Raw genomic sequence first — 17,988 nt, 5'->3', positions numbered from 1 at the left:
ACTCTCCACTGCTAGAGGGGGTGTTTGATTAAGGAGGAACATGTTGTCCAGACTGGACACTTTGGTGGCTGGGCAGTAGTCATGAGTCAGAGTGGTGTAGTATTGTGATGTGTGGCTTCTTGTGACAGCAGTACAAGGACTGAATGACCAAAACTAGCAGGGTCTGCTAATGACGACTGGTTATAAAGTCCCTTTACTTATTTAAAACAGCCTTGGGAGTGTAGGAAAGTATCAGTTACTAGATTCCATAAGTTGATGTTCTATACTGTTTATTACTGTTATACAATAATTGACATAATTGACAAAGTATTTGCCTCTTTGATGTTTTACCCTTTTTATTGTGTTGAATAGAATCATGGTCAGTATAATTTGCCCTTTTTTTAAACAAAAATAAAAAAAAACATCTTTATTGTGTTAATTTCTACAAACACTGTGCTAGTAGTCTCACAGTTAGTAAAATTGAGATCAGCTAAGTGCAGTAAATGTGTCTCAAGGGATTGTAGTATAAATAAATCCTGTTTAGAAAGTCCAATAACATTAATAATAAGTACCCTTGGTGGCAAATACACTATGAAGGCAAAAAGAAACACTCCACACAGCTCCTACAAAAAGGTTATTAGAGAGTTATTAAAAGTCAGGGGATGTATATAATTATTATTATTATGTTTATATATATATATATATAAATTCTTGTAAAAAAGCCAAAGTATACTGACTATGATTTCATATATAAAAGCAACACAAGGTAAAACTGTGCAAGCGAGTGAATTATTTTTGTGCATTTCTTCCCCATTTATTTCAAGATCTCTATAAGTTACAAACATTTAAAACCCACCAAAAGCCAATTCATATATCATCTTCTACAGTAAAATACAAAACTGAAATAACTGAAAGTTTAGAATCTACACTTTTGCTAAAATGTAATTTTTCCATTAAACATTTAGTGAAGTTTAATGTCAGTTTACAAGAAGTTCTTGATATTATTAGTAATAACTGCTGCTTTTGAGGCTAAATAATTATATATTTCTTTCTTCTTGACAGACACCAGTAGCAATCGACTCTAATAATCCTTGGCACAGGAACCTATGAAGAATACAGAAGCATGTTTTCTCACACGTTAACAACATTAAAAATACAAAAATCCCTCTCCTCATGCACCCATCCGTGGTTTCTTTCACTCGCTGTCCCTCCTTATCTGCCCAGCGATCTGGACCCCGAGCGTTTAACGGGGCTGCTCAGGCTAATCAGCACCACGGCGGGTGGCTTTCTCAGACTGATCTAAGAACAGATAGGCCCCTGCGCCCGGCGCTTTCGCAGCCAAACGAGATCTTTGTCGCGTGTGCGGTGACTCTGCCAATTAAAATCGATGCGGCAGGCATTGTTCGCTCCCAGAGGTGCTAATACCAGTTCCGCTTAGCCTCCGCTCTGATAACCGAGATATGTCAGACATGATACGCTTTTAAGAGGAAACGGCCCTAGAACCACGTCTTACAGCAAGTTGTTTGTTTATTTATTTATTTATTTCATACATCTCCTCGAATTGGTTTAGCTTTGCACTTTCTCAGACGTTAAGTGAAACCCTATTCTGTGTCAACAGGTGAGGAACTTTTTTAAAGTAGGGCCAAACTGGAATTACATTTTCCAATATAAGTTTTGTATTGTAGTGAAGGCTGAATATAAAAAAGAAACATGCTTGTGAGTGTTTGTTTTTTTTTTTGTTTTTTTTTTTTACTGTATTTAGTTATGTTAGCCATTAACAACAAAAAAAAAAACTACTGAGCTATATCACAGCTGTAATGTCTAAACTTAAAAAAATCACAAAATAGTGAATAATCCTGGGTACACTGCAAATAAATGTAAATTTCTTAGCAATAAAATATCTAATTTCAGTCCAATAGATCTTATTTTTTTTCTCTGTTAAACATTTTCGCCTTACTAAGCATTGTAAGTGTATGATTAGTTTGCTTATTTTAGGAATAATGATTTTAATCAGTGTTACTTGGAATGTTCACCATTCCAAGTAACATGTCCACATTGAAGCAAAATGGAAAAAAAAAATGTTTTTGCTTGATTTAAATCTTACTTCCTCATTTTTAGACTTTGTGATTACTTATTTTAAGAAACCTTACAAAGTAAGTTTTGCTTAGTCAGTTGGCAGATTTTGTTTGCTTTATTTAATCAGATACATCTTAATTTTTATGTATTTGTTCCAGTTTTGTCAAGTTTATTGAAGTGTAGCTCAGACTATTACTAATGCCTTTTTTCACTGCACAGCCAAATAGCTGCAGTATGAAGAGTAGGGGTGTGCCATATCGTATCGTACGCGATAATATTGTCAACATTTTTTAATATCGTGAACAGTAGTGTACCCTGAAATATCGTGCCATAACACTCACCCCTAATTATCACATCAGGGTACTACTTCTGTGGCTGTTTTAAGCAAATGAAAAATTCACACTGTTCTCATTTCCTATTAAATATCTACTAGAGACAGATTACATCTGTCCAGTATCATTTATTTTACATTAATCCTGGATATATGGAGATATATGGAGTGCATTATATCATGAAATATCGTGATATTATTTTAAGGCCATATCGCCCACCCCTAATGAAGAGTAACTTTTCTGGTGGCTTTTCCACACTGGCACCGTTCAGCATGTTAAAGCTGAGCCCACTTTTCTCAGCATAAATAGTTAACTGTACTTGATGCTACAGCACCTTTCAATGAGAGGGCTTAACGGCATAGTAATCCACTGATTAGCTCCATGTTTACATTACCTTGTACCACAAAATCTGGAGTCTTTATATATTCCAAAACAAATCAAATGACAGAAGCTGTCACATAATTAATACAAAATTAGCAACCCAGTAAATGGAAAAAGAAACCATAACCAGTCTGTTGGGTTCTCTCCAGTGCGAAACAGTATGATAAACCTTAGTAACCATTTGTAAAAGAAGCCTTACATAGTAAAATATTTGTCTGAGAAGTAATGTCACCAGAACTTTGACTCCTGTTAAGTGGTAGCTTGTAACAACATTCATTAAAAATTGAAAAGGGGTATGTAATAATACCTAGGAATTATTAGCATACAAATTCAAAAATTGGCCTATGTAAATTGTATAGACCTGAGGTGTAATACAAACTAATACAAACTTACAATCTGTATCTGTTCCAGATTAGTGCTTGATAAAAGTAACTGGTCCATATTTCGATCAGAACAGTGACCCAAAGAGCATCTGTATGTATGACAATCTTATCAGAGAGCTTCTGCTCAGTGATTGGTGTGCATGAGCCATATGGAAAAGTAGCTCCATAGTTCTGCTCCATAGTGACGGGGAGAGGTTTGGAAAAGCAAATGTAAAACTGAAAATGTCTTTTAGTCAGTTAATATATTAGTAAAAACATTTTGTTGTGGATTAGTTTGTTTATTCAGGCCCGTTTGTATATAATTTTGTATTATATTTTGCCGATCAGTGCATTTAAACCACATTATGTAGTTAATAAGAACTTAAAAAATGTTAGAAAGGGTTTTGTTCCAAACACTGTATTATCAGTGTATTATCTCTTCCAAATACTGTATTCATATTCAGTTTTATCTGTAATGCAGAGATTACAACCCAAACTTACCGTTTATAATGCCCCATTATCTTCATAATAGTTTGGAGACAGTTGACAAGAACACAGTTTGACAGACAGCATTTCAGAATAATACAACAAATCCAGTATGGCACAGAGGTCCACAGGCCCTCCTGGCATGAAAGAGTTTTTCTTCTCACTCAACTTTTCTTTTGAAATCTCACATTTGGTGTTGTTTTTTCCTCTCTTTCTCGGACAGGCAGGCAGGTAGGTAGGTGTAGGTGCATTGCTATGTTAAGGCTTGCCCGTAGCCGTCGGGGACTGCAGCAGAGCCGGAGATTAAGACTGCTCTACGAAGGCTTGGCAGGGCAGAGGGAGTTGACCTGTCCACTAATTGGGAGCCTAGTGGATGGTTAACTAGCCCAGCGAAATCTGTGATGTTTTTGTGATGTCTGGCCCAGGTCGCCCCCGAAAGAAAAAGCAGAACAGATCTCGGCTCTGCTGTCGTTTTAACATTTTACTTTTTTTGCTTGTTTCGTCTAATTATTGTTCTCTTATTGTCTGGTTTCTTTTTTCTCCTTAACGCCCTCTTCTTATCCCTTGCCTCTCAGGTGCAGGTGTTTGGCCTCTACACCCGGGAGGGCTTCCACGAGAGCTTTGACTGTCCCATCAAAGTAAGTTATTGCTGTTAACTTGCTCATTGTTCCTCTGCCAACTTGCTGGATCTTGATGGCCGATTGCCCTTTGAATTTGACTTCCTGCTGGAACAAGTGCTATTGTTTCTCCCAAAAATGATTTTGCTACCCCCCTGCAAGTTTTAATTGATTTCTCCTGGGCCTCCTTAGCTTGGATGACGCTCTGATATTGCTCAAGGAGGAGAAAGATAGATTCTATTGAGTTAAACACTGTATAGAGAAAAAGCAAGCTGTGGTTCATGGCAAAATGAAGCCAGATGCTTAGATTCCTTTAGAGTCTCTAAAATCATTCAAGTTTTGCAAATGGGTTCAATTGCTGTATTTTTAAGGTGGAATTAATTGATCCATTGCTAGTTTGCTTGGATGTATGTATGTAAGAAAACATCTTCACATAGGATTGCTTTGCACAGGATTGATTTTTAATCATTAGTTTAAATGTATAGATTGGTGTTAGACAGTGATTAATTATTTTTTTTACTCAGACTTTATAAATATGATGGATGTTTTTTTTGTACTATGAAAGTTTTCCTAAAATTGGACTTAATTTATTGCAATGGAGTACCTTGCATACAGTATCACAATACATTATGACATGTTGAATTGTACTTGATAGTATCTTGCCAATATACATCTCCACTTGTAACAAATATACCAGAACAATACATGTATGACAATTTATTGGATGAGCAAAACAATAAAATGTGGAAGAATTTGACATTTTAACTTTCAGTGTGTATTTGTGTTTCATCATTTGCCGTAGTTTTGAAATAAAATGAATATACACCAGTCAATCATAATATTAGTACCACTGACAGGTGAGGTAAAAAAAAACATTGATTATCTTCCTTGATAGTGGCATCTATTAAAAGTTGGATATGCAGTATTAAGCAGCAAATGAACAGATAGTTGTTGAAGGCAATGAGTTCAGTTCTGTAAAATGGTCGTGTTAAAGGATCTGAACCTCTTTGAGATGCATCTTTAAAATATATGGCAAATATTTTGTAGTGTTCCCAGTATGGAGTAGTGCATAGAAAGGACAACCTGTGAACCAGTAGCAGTCACGCTTACCCAAGGCTCATGTGATCCATGTAGACCCCAACTTACTTTACTATATGCATGAGCAAGCATGATTTTACTTTACCTGCACTCACTCCTGAAGGCTTACGCTACCTCCCGGCCGCTGCGCTCCTCCAATGAACGACGCCTCGCTTTGCCAAATATTCACACAAAGCAATCCAGACTGTTCTCCTACAGAGTTCCCCAATGGTGGAACAAACTACCTTCCACTACCAGATCAGGAGAATCTCTCACTATCTTTAATAAACTCCTGAAGACAGAGCTCTTCAAAGAGCACTTACTCTCCTAACACCTCTAACTAACTACTTTCCACTACCAGATCAGGAGAATCTCTCACTATCTTTAAGAAACTCCTGAAGACAGAGCTCTTCAAAGAGCATTACTCTCCTAACTCCTCTAACACACTAACTACTTTTAACCTCATTTCCTTCTTCCTCTCCTTCACTCCTCTATCCTATTATTCCCTTTGACCTCCTTTAGGCCCAATCTAAAGATGTTTTTACTAGGGCTGGACCCGAATATTCGGGTATTCGGATATTCGTTCGTTGAGTAGGTATTCGGTTTTTAATTTTGGTATTCGGATATTCGTTTTTTTTCTCCTTTCCAGAGTTCCACCTCACTCTAACCACTTCTGTTTTCGCGGGTCCCGTCAGAATATCTTGCGCGCGGGACAGAACTGAACTGTTATTGGCTGGAGCGGGAGTTTAATCCAGACGATGCGGGAGCAAATTAATAAATAGTTAAGAAAACTGTAATAATTGTAAAAAAAAAAAAACCTAAAGAAAACTCTCAACGCGCAGGATGGACCGACACACACACGCACACACCGATGGTGTTTGGACTGGGGTAAGGAACGGGACCGCACTATTCAGCGCTGCTGTTTTAATAAATATATTTATAATTATTATATATAATATTATATATTATTATATAATTTGAAGCATTAAATGTAGTTTATTTAATTTATATTAGGAACGTGGGGCGGGAGCGGCAGAAATGTGTATGTGGCGGGCGGGCGCGGGATTAAAAGAAGCAATTTTTTTGCGGAGCGGTAACGAGACAGAAACGCGGGAGCGTGGAAGAGTGGGTTTAAAAATCAGTCTGGCGCAGACCTCTATTATACATGATAAAAAAAAAATGCAGGCTCTTCGAAACTGATTTATATAATAAAACGTAAGGGGTAATGTGGCAACAGTAGGGGCTAAATCGGTTACAAAAGCCTGGCCTACAAAAATGATGTCTGAACGAATTTCCTCTTATCTAATATAATTTAAAATGGTTTAAAAATATAAAATAATTTCTAAGCAAACGAAATATTTAATATTGAGCTTATAGCCCAAGTGCAAAAATACAAAATCAGTAATACGGCTATGCCCTGCACAATGCTTAAACCGAAATAGACCAAGTACAATAACGTCATTAACAATGACTTTCCTCTACTCTAATATAATTTAACATGGTTTAAAAATATAAAATAATTTCTAAACAAACAAAATATTTAATATTGAGCTTATAGCCCAAGTGCAAAAATACAAAATCAGTAATATGCCCTGCACAATGCTTAAACCGAAATAGACCAAGTACAGTTTACAATGACTGTCCTCTAATATAATTAACAATGTTTAAGAATATAAAATACTTCCTGAACAAACGTTTTTTTGTTTGTTTTTTTAAGCAAATAGCCTAAGTGTGAAAACACAAACAGCAATTTACTGGGCTGGCTTGCGCAGCGGAGAAACCGTGCAGCAGCCTCCTAGCCTGCTTACGCAGCGGATAAGCGCGGTGTGGGGCAGCAGAAATTCCGGGATGAAAACACAAAGAAATCTGGGCTAAAAACACAGAAAAAATATGGGGTGAAACCACAAAAATATGGGGGATAAAAACACCAAAAATCCGGGGTGAATATGTCTCGTCGGTCAGAGCAAATTGAACATTTTTCAGTGGATTAAAGGGGCCGTGATTTGCTTTTTTTTATTTATTTTTTTTACCTCTTTTTTTAAAAACGAATATTCGAATATTCGCTTCGAATCAGTGCCGAATATCCGGAGCTCAAAAAACGCTATTCGGGCCAGCCCTAGTTTTTACCTTCTATTACTTTTGTACTTCACTATTGTAAGTCGCTTTGGACAAAAGTGTCTGCCAAATGTAATGTAATGTAATGTAATGTAATGATTTGCACTATCCAATGCTAACTCTTTGGTTCCATATTCCACAGGATACCTTCAGTAAAATCACAGCAACCACATTGCAACACCCTAGATACCACAAAGTACAGGCACAGGTGCAAACACCTGAAATGCCATAGCAATGACCTTTCCACACTGTAGCGTCTATTTAGCAATCACGTAGCAACACCATAAAAAAAACACTTTGGACACCAACCAAGTTCAGTAGCAAACATCTAGCAACCACTTTGCAACTTCATAGCAACAACATCAGTTGTGTTAGAGGGGTCCTGAGGTTTGAGAACAGTTTATCTGTAGGTAAATAGAGTTCATCTCATATTAGAGTTAGCCTTTTATTTACATTTACCTTATATTTTGAGGTGGTATGGGATATTTCTTTTGCTATACAGTTCTTTCTGCATGTACTTGTTCAGTTTGACCTAGTTTGCTGTTATTAACTCTGTGGAAGTTCACTTTTTTAACAGAATGCAACTGATTGTGATCTTTCATGTACATCTTTTGTCCCTCCAGGTGGTGGCATTGCACCCTCAGTTCAGCAAGTCAAACAACAAGCAGTTCATAACCGGAGGAAACAAGGTGAGAGTCATGGCAGTTTGTGTATGAGAGAAATAAAAGCTGCAGACTGCCAAAACTGTGAACACTATTCATTTGGTGCACTGACCTCCCTATAATTCGTGGTGGATTTGAGCAGGTCATTTTTATGACTTCAGATGCTCAAACAAATGCTTGTTCTTTCACTGGAGCCAAATTTTCTTTTACCTTCAGTGCTTCAAATGTACCTTTTCGCCTTTTTTCAGGACACCACCCTCTCTGACTCCGACTCTGAGTTTTTAGCAGCGGCACTTCATCTGAAGCGCTTGAAAGGGGGAGGTGGCTCTTTGCGCTTCTTAGCACTGAACTCTGCAGCTCCTGTAGCTCTGGCTGTTGGGGCTAAAACACACTTTCAGTCTTGGCCTTGTATCAGGGTCAAAGAGAAAGAGAGAGGCAGCGAGCGAGAAAGAGGTCCATTTTCTCAAAGTGTTGTTCACCATGAGAGGTGTTGTCTCCCCACCACACAACAAATAGCAGTCATTACCCAGAGTGCCACAGTGTCTGCAACATGTAGAACACGCGTACTAAACAAATACACGCTCATTTTTCAGAGGATGCCTTGATACCCGGGGAGGAAAGCAAGGATCATATCTTTGCAGCCTGCGGCTTCCAGAACAGGCCTTATAACAGAAAGATCTTCTCTGAATGGACAGCTTTTTCAGTGTTTCATTCAAATACATAAATCCAGAGAATATGCATAGTGATGAACAGGTGATGTGCTTCTATTCCAATTTGAATAGTTAATAAATAAAAACAATAAAAAACATAGCAAATAAATTGGGTGTTCCTTTTTAGCACTAGCCACTTTTAGATACCACTGCTTGCGATATACTTAAAAAAAATTAAAAAATATTTAATAAAAAAATAAGAGACCACTTTAGTTCTGAATCAGTTTCTATGATTTTGCTATTTATAATTACATGCTTGAGTAAACAACATTTCTCCCAAATCCTACATAAAAACACTGTCATTTAGAGCATTTGTTTGCAGAAAATGAGAAATGGCTGAAATAACAAAAAAGATGCAGAGCTTTCAGACCTCAAATAATGCAAAGAAAACAAGTTCATATTTACAAAGATTTAAGAGTTCAGAAATCAGTATTTGGTGGAATAGGCCTTTTTTATTCCATTTTTCATCCATCTTGACAGGTTCTCCTCCACCAGTCTTACACACTGCTTTTGGATAACTTTATGCCACTTCTGGTGCAAAAATTCAAGCAGTTCAGTTTGGTTTGATGGCTTGTGATCATTCATCTTCCTCTTGATTATATTCCAGAGGTTTTCAATTTGGTCAAATCAAAGAAACTCATAATTTTTAAGTGGTCTCTTATTTGTTTTCCAGAGCTGTATATACAGGAAAGGGGCACCATGCAAAAGTTTAGACATGCAAAGACATTTGAGCACTCTTATTAACAAGATTGTTAAGATTAAGGACACTGGATTTTACTCAGCAGCAACACCTGCACAAATATGTATTTGTATATGTAGTATATGTAAGTGTAGTACTGTAAAAAATTATATTGTAAGTCTATTGTGTAAAATATGTAAACGATTGGTATATAATTTTTTTCGTGTCTGCCAGCTTATAAATCCTCAAAAATATATAATATAATAAAATATTTTTAAAAAGTGTGTTCAAGTGTAGTGATATGTTTCTGCCAGTCCTAGCTGCATGTAATGGTCACATTCCACAATATAAGTAGTAATTAAACGCTGGTCTTCCTGCGGTTTTGTCCCGTCCTAACCGGAGTTGGAGTGTGTCCGCTGCCTTTGGCTTCCCCCTCCGCTGATTTCCTCCTGTTTCCCTGGCTTAAGATCCCCATAATGCAGCCTTGCCATGAAAATCAATACGGCTTCCACTGAAGACACATCTTGTCAAAGGCAATTCAATTCTGTCTGCTCCGCTCCTGGAGTGTCATATCCTATTGCTGAGCCGTGATCTGTTAACGTAGCCAAAAGTGCAGAATCGGAGCCACATCGAACAGTCCTTTCTTTCTATCTCTCTGGATCCAGTCAGGTCAGGTCAGACGGTTTGTGTGAAACCACTTTTTACTTCTTTCTTTTTTTCTTCTTTTTTTAATAATTTGGCTGGGAAAGGTGACTGCGGTGTGTCCACTACTGTTCCACCAACAACCATTTTCACTTATTTTTTCTTTGCATTGATAAAGTGTGAGTGTTACAGACATGTTCTTGTTATTTTGAGTTAAAACCTTTCCTAGTGAGCTAAAATGCTTGTATAAAAGTTTCATTATACAGTTAGTGTAGCTAATCACAGCAGGGTTATGGCACTGGTCTCATCATCACTATGAAGCTAAATATTAAAACGTTGTGTCTCTGCTGTTTTTCAGTTTTTGACAGGATAATTAATCTGGCAGATGTTTAGGGATGGTACTAATAGTTATTTTGATAGTGATTTTTTATTTTTATTTTTTATTATTATTATTGATAGGTCAACAAATGTTTCTCTTTTAAAATGAAAGAAACAGGTGAACATTGGTTTAAATGCTCTTTAAATGTCTGAAGATGTGATTAAATGTGTGAAGTTCTTATATTTAGTTAATAAATGTGTAATCTGTTATGTTTGGCACTTTTGGAGACACAGTAAATCCATTACCCCTCTTCCATTGTGTTTCTGTCCCCAGCACTTTGTGTAGCATGGTGCAACTTACAAATTAGCAATTAGTCAACACTGAAATGTATCATAATTTTTTTATAATAGTCATTGTGGATTATATTTACTAATCATTGCAGCCCTAGTGATGTTCTTTATCTCGTTTCAAAACTGTATGATGAACAGAATCCAAAATGACTTGGAATAAAAACTTTTGTCTGTCTTCCGCTTAAAAGTATACTCACAAATCTTGAGGTTTTGTGCTCAAGCTATACATAAACTAGAGGCAGTTTAATGAAGTTCTGTTGCTGAGAAGTCTTTACATTTTTTAACAAATATACTTAAAGGATCATTTTAGTAAGTCTGCAATGATCACAATATGTTACATTTTATCTTCATTCAATCTACATTTTAGTGACTGCAAAACAGAGGTCTTGTTCAACACTTTCTTCTGTTGACAATTGTCACCTAGGGTCTACATTCACCAAGCAAAACTTGATTTAATGTTGTTCAACCTGGAGTAGAGTGTGAACAGGCATTTTCTCCAGGTGTCCTTCTGGAGACTCCAAAGTCCAAAATGTAACTAACCTTAAGCAGTTTCCCAGACAGGCATTTGGCCTAGTCCTAGGCATTTTTTTCCTTCAATGGAGAATCTCCATTTAGAATGCTGCGATGTCCAGGACTAAACTTAAAATGACTAAAAGCTTATAGCTTAAAATACTATATATATATATATATATATATATATATATATATATATATATATATATATATATATATATATATATATATATATATGCATGTATGTATTTATACATTTCTGTATTTCTTAATTATTATAACAGGTTACAAGGATAAGTATAAAGGATTTTTTCTTCACCTGTAAAGTGTTCGTATCAGACAGCTACAGTATGCAGGCTGTGCTGTTAAAGCAAGGGTACTCCTTTAGTGTGTACTCCTTTAGACAGAATATTCCTTTAAGTTGATGAGATCAGCTGGATCAGAGTAAGCAAGCTGAGATATTTGCTCCATGAACAGCTGTAGCTTTTGTAAAGATCACCTGCTTTAAATGCTTTCTTTTGTAGTTCAGTTTAGTTTTAGTAATTAAGCTCTTATTTAAAAGAAAACTTTGTGTAGCATGGTTGACATTAGCATTCAGGATTATTGTTTCTTATAGGCAAAATTACAAACTGGTTTAAGATCACTATTAAAGAGCGACAGCGACAGTGGAAGCTACTTAATGGTACCTTATGTTCTACTGCCCTCTGCTGGGGCAAACAGAGCACTGTGTAGTAATGACCATTTAGAAATTTTGCAAGTTATCAAAACTCAGTGAAAATATATTTCCTCATTTAGATGATTTGATTTATAATTATAACTTAGAATTCACATTGGTAAGTTCCTTTTAGGAGAATGATTGTTGTTTACAGGTTTGCCATTAGTGTCTAGCATATGGTTGTTACAGCTTTGAATATGGTTTACATTTTACACTTAACCATCTTCAGAAGTGATTTTAAATTGTGTACCAATATTTTCTCCATTTAAATCTCAGTGTTTTTTTTACCTACTTTTTGTTTTTAGTTGCTTTTTATAACTTATATTACTATTACTAGTTAAATTACTTTAGTATATATTGTAATAACTGAAAAAGCAATTTAACACATCACAATAACATGACACCCCAGAATATCTTTATTGTGAAAGGTGGAATCATAACAAGCATAACAATTATATTTGCTTTGTAATTTATCATTGCTCTCTGATAAAAAAAACTTGTATCTACTTTTATTGTTTTTCACATTTTTACAAAAATTGAGTCAGTTATTCTTTACACTATAGTTAAATGTTTATAATGAATAGACCAATAGAAATGCTCAAAAATTACTTGAATTACTTTTTTTTTATTTCCACTGAACATTGAGAAAACTTCTCCTGTAAATTTCCCATTTGATTGATATGATATCAGTAACAGTTTTGGGTAATATTACTCACTGAAACCTTCAGTGACTAACAGAGGAGTGGTGGTTCCCTTTTTGAGCCTAGGTTCTTTTCAGGGTTTACCCTGATACCCTGTTGCCATTGACTCTCTCACTTGTAAAGCTGTAAACCTGCACTATGACAATATCTGTTGTCATATATTAATTTGAAGTTTTCTGTTGTTTGCAGTTGTTGCTGTATGAGAGAAATTGGCTGAACCGCTGGAAGACGTCCACTCTGCATGAAGGAGAGGGGAGCATCACTAATATCAAATGGAGAGCCAACCTCATCGCCTGGGCTAATAATGTGGTACGTCTGAACATAATTTTGCACACTCTGTTATGAAATATGTTATGAATGGCTGTTAATAGACCAAGTGCCATTTTTGTACCTGTCCAATAAATATAATATTATCATAAAAATGTCATGTAACAAAACATTATGTTGTCTCCAATCTTCAGTACATTAGAGAGTGCTATTCCTTAACTTAAAAATATATCAGCCATGGTGTTCTTCAGGAATGTAGATAGTATTGAAAAAGAAAGTGAAAGAAATCTTGTGAGATTATGCAAACATCTGGACCATCACATGCTGTCGTACTGTTTGTGTTATTCTGTTTTGTGAATCAGGGAGTGAAGATCTATGACATCAGCACTAAGCAGCGCATTACAAACGTGTTACGGGACAACACCTGTCTGAGGCCTGATATGTACCCCTGCAGCCTCTGCTGGAAAGATAACACTACGCTCATCATTGGCTGGGGATCCTCAGTGAAGGTGTGTGTGTGTGTGTGTGTGTTGATAGATTGTGTAAGATTGTTGATATATTGAATTGCATTTATACAAATAAAAAAAAGTCTTAAACCATTTAAATACATTGCTCAAGATTCAAGATCTTTATTGTCACGTCACAGAGTACAGGTGTACATGTGAGTGAAAAACTTCCCACTAGTGTGCAGAGAACAATATTTACAACAGAACAGATTAATAAAATAAAATAGAAATATGCAATTAATTTTACAGTATAAAAAATATACAAAATAACTTGCACTATAGACATACAGACGAGTGGTATTGCACGGAAATGCGTAGAATATGACGTAATATATAAATATACAATGCTATTTAGATGTGCAGATATCTAGAGTGTGTGTGTGGAAGTGAGGAAATAGTCCAGTAGGTGACAGAGTAATTATGCAGGTACAGAATGAGTTGTGTGGGAAGTGCAGGGTGCAGAATGCTGTATAATGGGATAAATATGGGACAGTTCGAGTCCCAAAGTGCAGGGTGCAAGAGTTTAAATAAGATGGCAGTGGGGTGGGTTGGGCATTTAGAAAAGCTACATGTTTATATATTTTAAGCATGACTTCATTTAACATGATCTGTCAAAAACTAACATCTAGCAAACACAGCATAGCCGAATATTTTATTATTTATTTCATGTATTTCAGATTTGCTCTGTGAAAGAGCGTGACCCTACCGAGATGAGAGATTTACCCAGCCGCTACGTCGAGATTGGTATCACTGTTATCTTAGCTAATGCTAATGAACACTACCATGTTGTACATTAACATTTAGTGTTATAGCTTAAAACATAATTTTTTGAAGCTGAGTTTCTGATCTGTGATGTTTCATCTGGCTTTTTTCAGTGTCAGCATTTGAGACGGAGTTCTTTATCAGTGGACTGGCTCCTCTAGCTGATCAGCTTGTTACTCTGTACTACGTTAAAGAGAATTCCGACCACATGGTAGGTTTTACACCCTTTGTTTCAGTTTTTCTTTAAATTTTTGTACAGCCTAACATCACACTGTTTAAACAATCATTTAGTCTAAAAACGTATCACAACATTGACAGCAAATGCAGTAGATTTCAATGTTCATCACACTGTTTTTTAACACAAATACATTTCATATAATAAAACCTGGCGTAATGGTTTAATAAAAATGGAGAGGTATAAAAAAAGGTTTAAATATTATATATATATAATGTGTAAAAATTGTAGACCAGCATGGACGTATAGTGTTTCTGTGTATCACAGGAGGAGGAGTTTAGGGCACGACCACGGCTGGACATTATTCAGCCACTGCCAGAGAGCTGTGAGGAGATTTCTTCAGATGCTCTGACAGTTCGCAACTTTCAGGAGAACGAGTGCCGGGACTACAGACTGGGTATTAGGGCTGTGTATTCTGTATTGGTGTGTGATATGATAGAGTATGTCTTATGATACAGTGTTTATGATTCAGTTTATCACATTATATTGTGATTCTGTAACAAAGATTTTGATTGTTTAACACAAATTTTAGGATAACAAAAATAAAAATATATTTTGTAAAACACACTATTATATTTCTCAAAATATTTTTTTTTCTTTTCATGCAATCAGAAAAGTGGGATCTGAGGGCAGAATACAACACTACTATTTACTAGACAGGTTTAAGCATAACCACTGTTAGCCCCAATCAATACATGTAAACTAATAAATAAAAAAATAGTGTGTTTTTGAAAATTGATACAGTATTGTAAAACTAAATATTACGCTACTTTGATAAATCAATGTTTTTTTTTTTCTCCCCTACTGGGTAACAACAGAAATATATGTATAGAAGGATATAACAGCTTCCTACTGTATTTCCTTTACTGTTCAATAATTCAGTTTAATTGTATCTTCCCAGTGGAACTAAAACTGGTGTGATTCCCTCTTGTAAATAGAACATTCTGAAGGAGAGTCTCTGTTCTACATCATCAGCCCTAAAGACATAGTGGTGGCTAAAGAACGAGATCAAGACGATCATATTGACTGGCTGCTCGACAAGAAGAAATATGAGGTCTGTGTGAAGCGCTTTGGACCTTGTATATCTCGTAATTATATATTATTTTAGACTGTTTGAAATAGTAAGATGATGTTTATTAGATGGTGATTATTACGACACTGTTGTACTGTAACAAATGTGAATTTGAATTTGTTCCAGGAGGCACTGATGGCAGCTGAAATCAGCTTCAAAAACATCAAGAGACATGATGTTCAGGTACAGAATGCAGGATCTCAGCTAATCTCAATAAGTAGTGGTTTACTTTGAAAAAAATTATTTCTAAGTATTTTTATATATATATAAGATTTAGTATCTTCATAATCTCCCATATGAGTTGTTTAAAGCATTGTATTCTTCTAACTGTATGTTTTTTGAATGAGCAGAAAATTGGAATGGCCTACATCAATCACCTGGTGGAGAAAGGAGATTATGACACAGCGGCCAGGTACTGGAACAATTTTTATTCCATTTAAAGGTTGAATGTTGTGAGGGAAAACTGCAAACTGCAACATCTCTCTTGTCTTATTTGCAGAAAGTGTCAAAAAGTGCTGGGCAAGAATATGGATCTTTGGGAGAATGAGGTGTACCGGTTCAAAACCATTGGACAGTTGAAGGTAAGTTAGCCTGAAGGACTATGTACATTATTTGACTGGTTGGTATGAATGTCAGTAGACAATTCTAGCCAGACACTGCTGGTCACAATGATTAACACCAACTGTTCTGTTCTATCCTTCTTTTTATTTGCTGTTAACCCTCATTCAAATACTCATCACCTTGCGATGAGCACGCTGGACAGTGTTCAACCTCACTACACGATTAACTTATATCCTGCTATCCTAATGTCAATGTAGACCAATATATTACACTTTTTCCTAAGACATTTTTGGAATTGTCTGCTGGTTTATTCAGCCTGTAATGAAATGTTTACGTAACAGATGTTTTTAATAATTACAAAAAAGAGAGATTATAATTGGGATTTGTGCTGATTATTATATCAGAACTAGGTTTTTTTCATTATGCTACAATTTACTGTATAAAAACAGGTTGACCTATCGCACCTGACAGCATTCAGACCCCTAGAGGCTCACCCACCCACCTGTAGTTCACTAGTTTTGAGTTTAGAGCTGTGTGCCATCATTTTATCAAGTTATTGTTGTTGTTCATCTAAAGTCTCTCTTATATCTCTCTCTGCTTTCAGGCCATCAGTCAGTATTTACCCAGAGGAGACCTTCGTCTCAGACCTGCCATTTATGAGATGATCCTGCATGAATTCCTCATGACTGACTATGAGGTGACAAAAAGAATGTTTCTTCTTTTAAACTTTGCTTCATATTTTTCTTTTTATCCTGCTTTTATCCACAATTTACCTATGTTGATTATCCCACATACTCAGCTGCAGTCCCCCTATCACTAGCGATGCTCCAATACAAGGAGAGTGAATGCTAGTACATGCCTCCTCTGATACATGTAAAGTCAGTTATCGCTTCTTTTCAAAGAGCTGCTGATGTAGCATTACCGTGTACTAATGGCACCCGAAGGAAAGCGCAGTGACTCAGCTCTGACAGATCAGCATGATGTTGAGAGACAGCGCCATCTACCCACCCAGAGAGAGTATGACCAATTGTGCTCTCCCAGGACTCTGACAGCTGATGGCAAACAGCATGACCTGGGATATTTTTTTTACTTTTCACACTACCCCCTGGGAAGGATAGAAAAAAGTAAATATTGAAGAAGAATACAAATGGATAGTACAGATAAATAAAATGTACATTATAATTATATTTAAAATATATTAAAAATAAAAAAGGAAAAACAATAACAAAGGCTGTCTAGTAGGTCCAAGAGGACTACTTTTCTTACAGGGACAGTTTACAGTTAAAATATGAAGTTACATCCTATTGCACAGTACTAATAGTTTCACTAATAGGGAAGGTTAAGATCCATTTATCCCAATATTTTATAAAATTTCCTAATCTTAACTGCAGCATAAATATGTCTTTCCATTGCATAGATTTCATAGACAGCATCAATCCACTGTTCATATTTTTTAAATGGATCCTGCTGCATCCATTTTCTAGTTTCTAGCCAACAACAATATTTTAAGAAAGTATGAATCATGTTTTCCTACTAGTTTCAGCACCTTTCACATGTTAATATCTAACTGTAAAAATTCTACCTCAACCCCAAACAAATCCACTTGCATTTTTATTACTCCTGCAAAAAAAGAAGCCTATTCTAGAAATTTCTAAAAGATATGAAACCATCTGAATACCACACTGTCTCCAGCACAATCCCTGCTTCTTTCCTTTATCAATTAGAGCTCTTCTTTTGGGAGTGGAAAAAAACCCAACCAAAAATTTTCTGTTAAGTTCCTTTAATATATAATCTAGAATTAATGTAATGTTGAAAATAACCATCTATAAAACATACCGGAGTCTTTGAGTTATTTGAATGCGCCCGTTT

General features: G+C 35.9%; 1 protein-coding gene across 1 annotated transcript in view; it reads left to right on the top strand.

The window, feature by feature from the left end:
- The window catches only part of vps41 (VPS41 subunit of HOPS complex), a 43,393-nt gene that overhangs the window by 13,916 nt on the left and 11,489 nt on the right, over positions 1-17,988 (top strand). The window contains exons 6-17 of the mRNA XM_022667009.2: positions 4,192-4,254; positions 8,049-8,114; positions 12,906-13,025; positions 13,346-13,492; positions 14,167-14,233; positions 14,365-14,462; positions 14,754-14,883; positions 15,425-15,540; positions 15,685-15,741; positions 15,909-15,970; positions 16,058-16,139; positions 16,724-16,816. Coding sequence (XP_022522730.2) covers positions 4,192-4,254; positions 8,049-8,114; positions 12,906-13,025; positions 13,346-13,492; positions 14,167-14,233; positions 14,365-14,462; positions 14,754-14,883; positions 15,425-15,540; positions 15,685-15,741; positions 15,909-15,970; positions 16,058-16,139; positions 16,724-16,816 — 1,101 coding nt within the window. The remainder of the gene's footprint in view (positions 1-4,191; positions 4,255-8,048; positions 8,115-12,905; positions 13,026-13,345; positions 13,493-14,166; positions 14,234-14,364; positions 14,463-14,753; positions 14,884-15,424; positions 15,541-15,684; positions 15,742-15,908; positions 15,971-16,057; positions 16,140-16,723; positions 16,817-17,988) is intronic.

This window comes from Astyanax mexicanus, chromosome 1 (genome assembly GCF_023375975.1).
Source record: "Astyanax mexicanus isolate ESR-SI-001 chromosome 1, AstMex3_surface, whole genome shotgun sequence".
In the NCBI taxonomy this organism is placed as follows: Eukaryota; Metazoa; Chordata; class Actinopteri; order Characiformes; family Acestrorhamphidae; genus Astyanax; species Astyanax mexicanus.
This window is presented reverse-complemented; position numbering and strand designations above follow the sequence as displayed.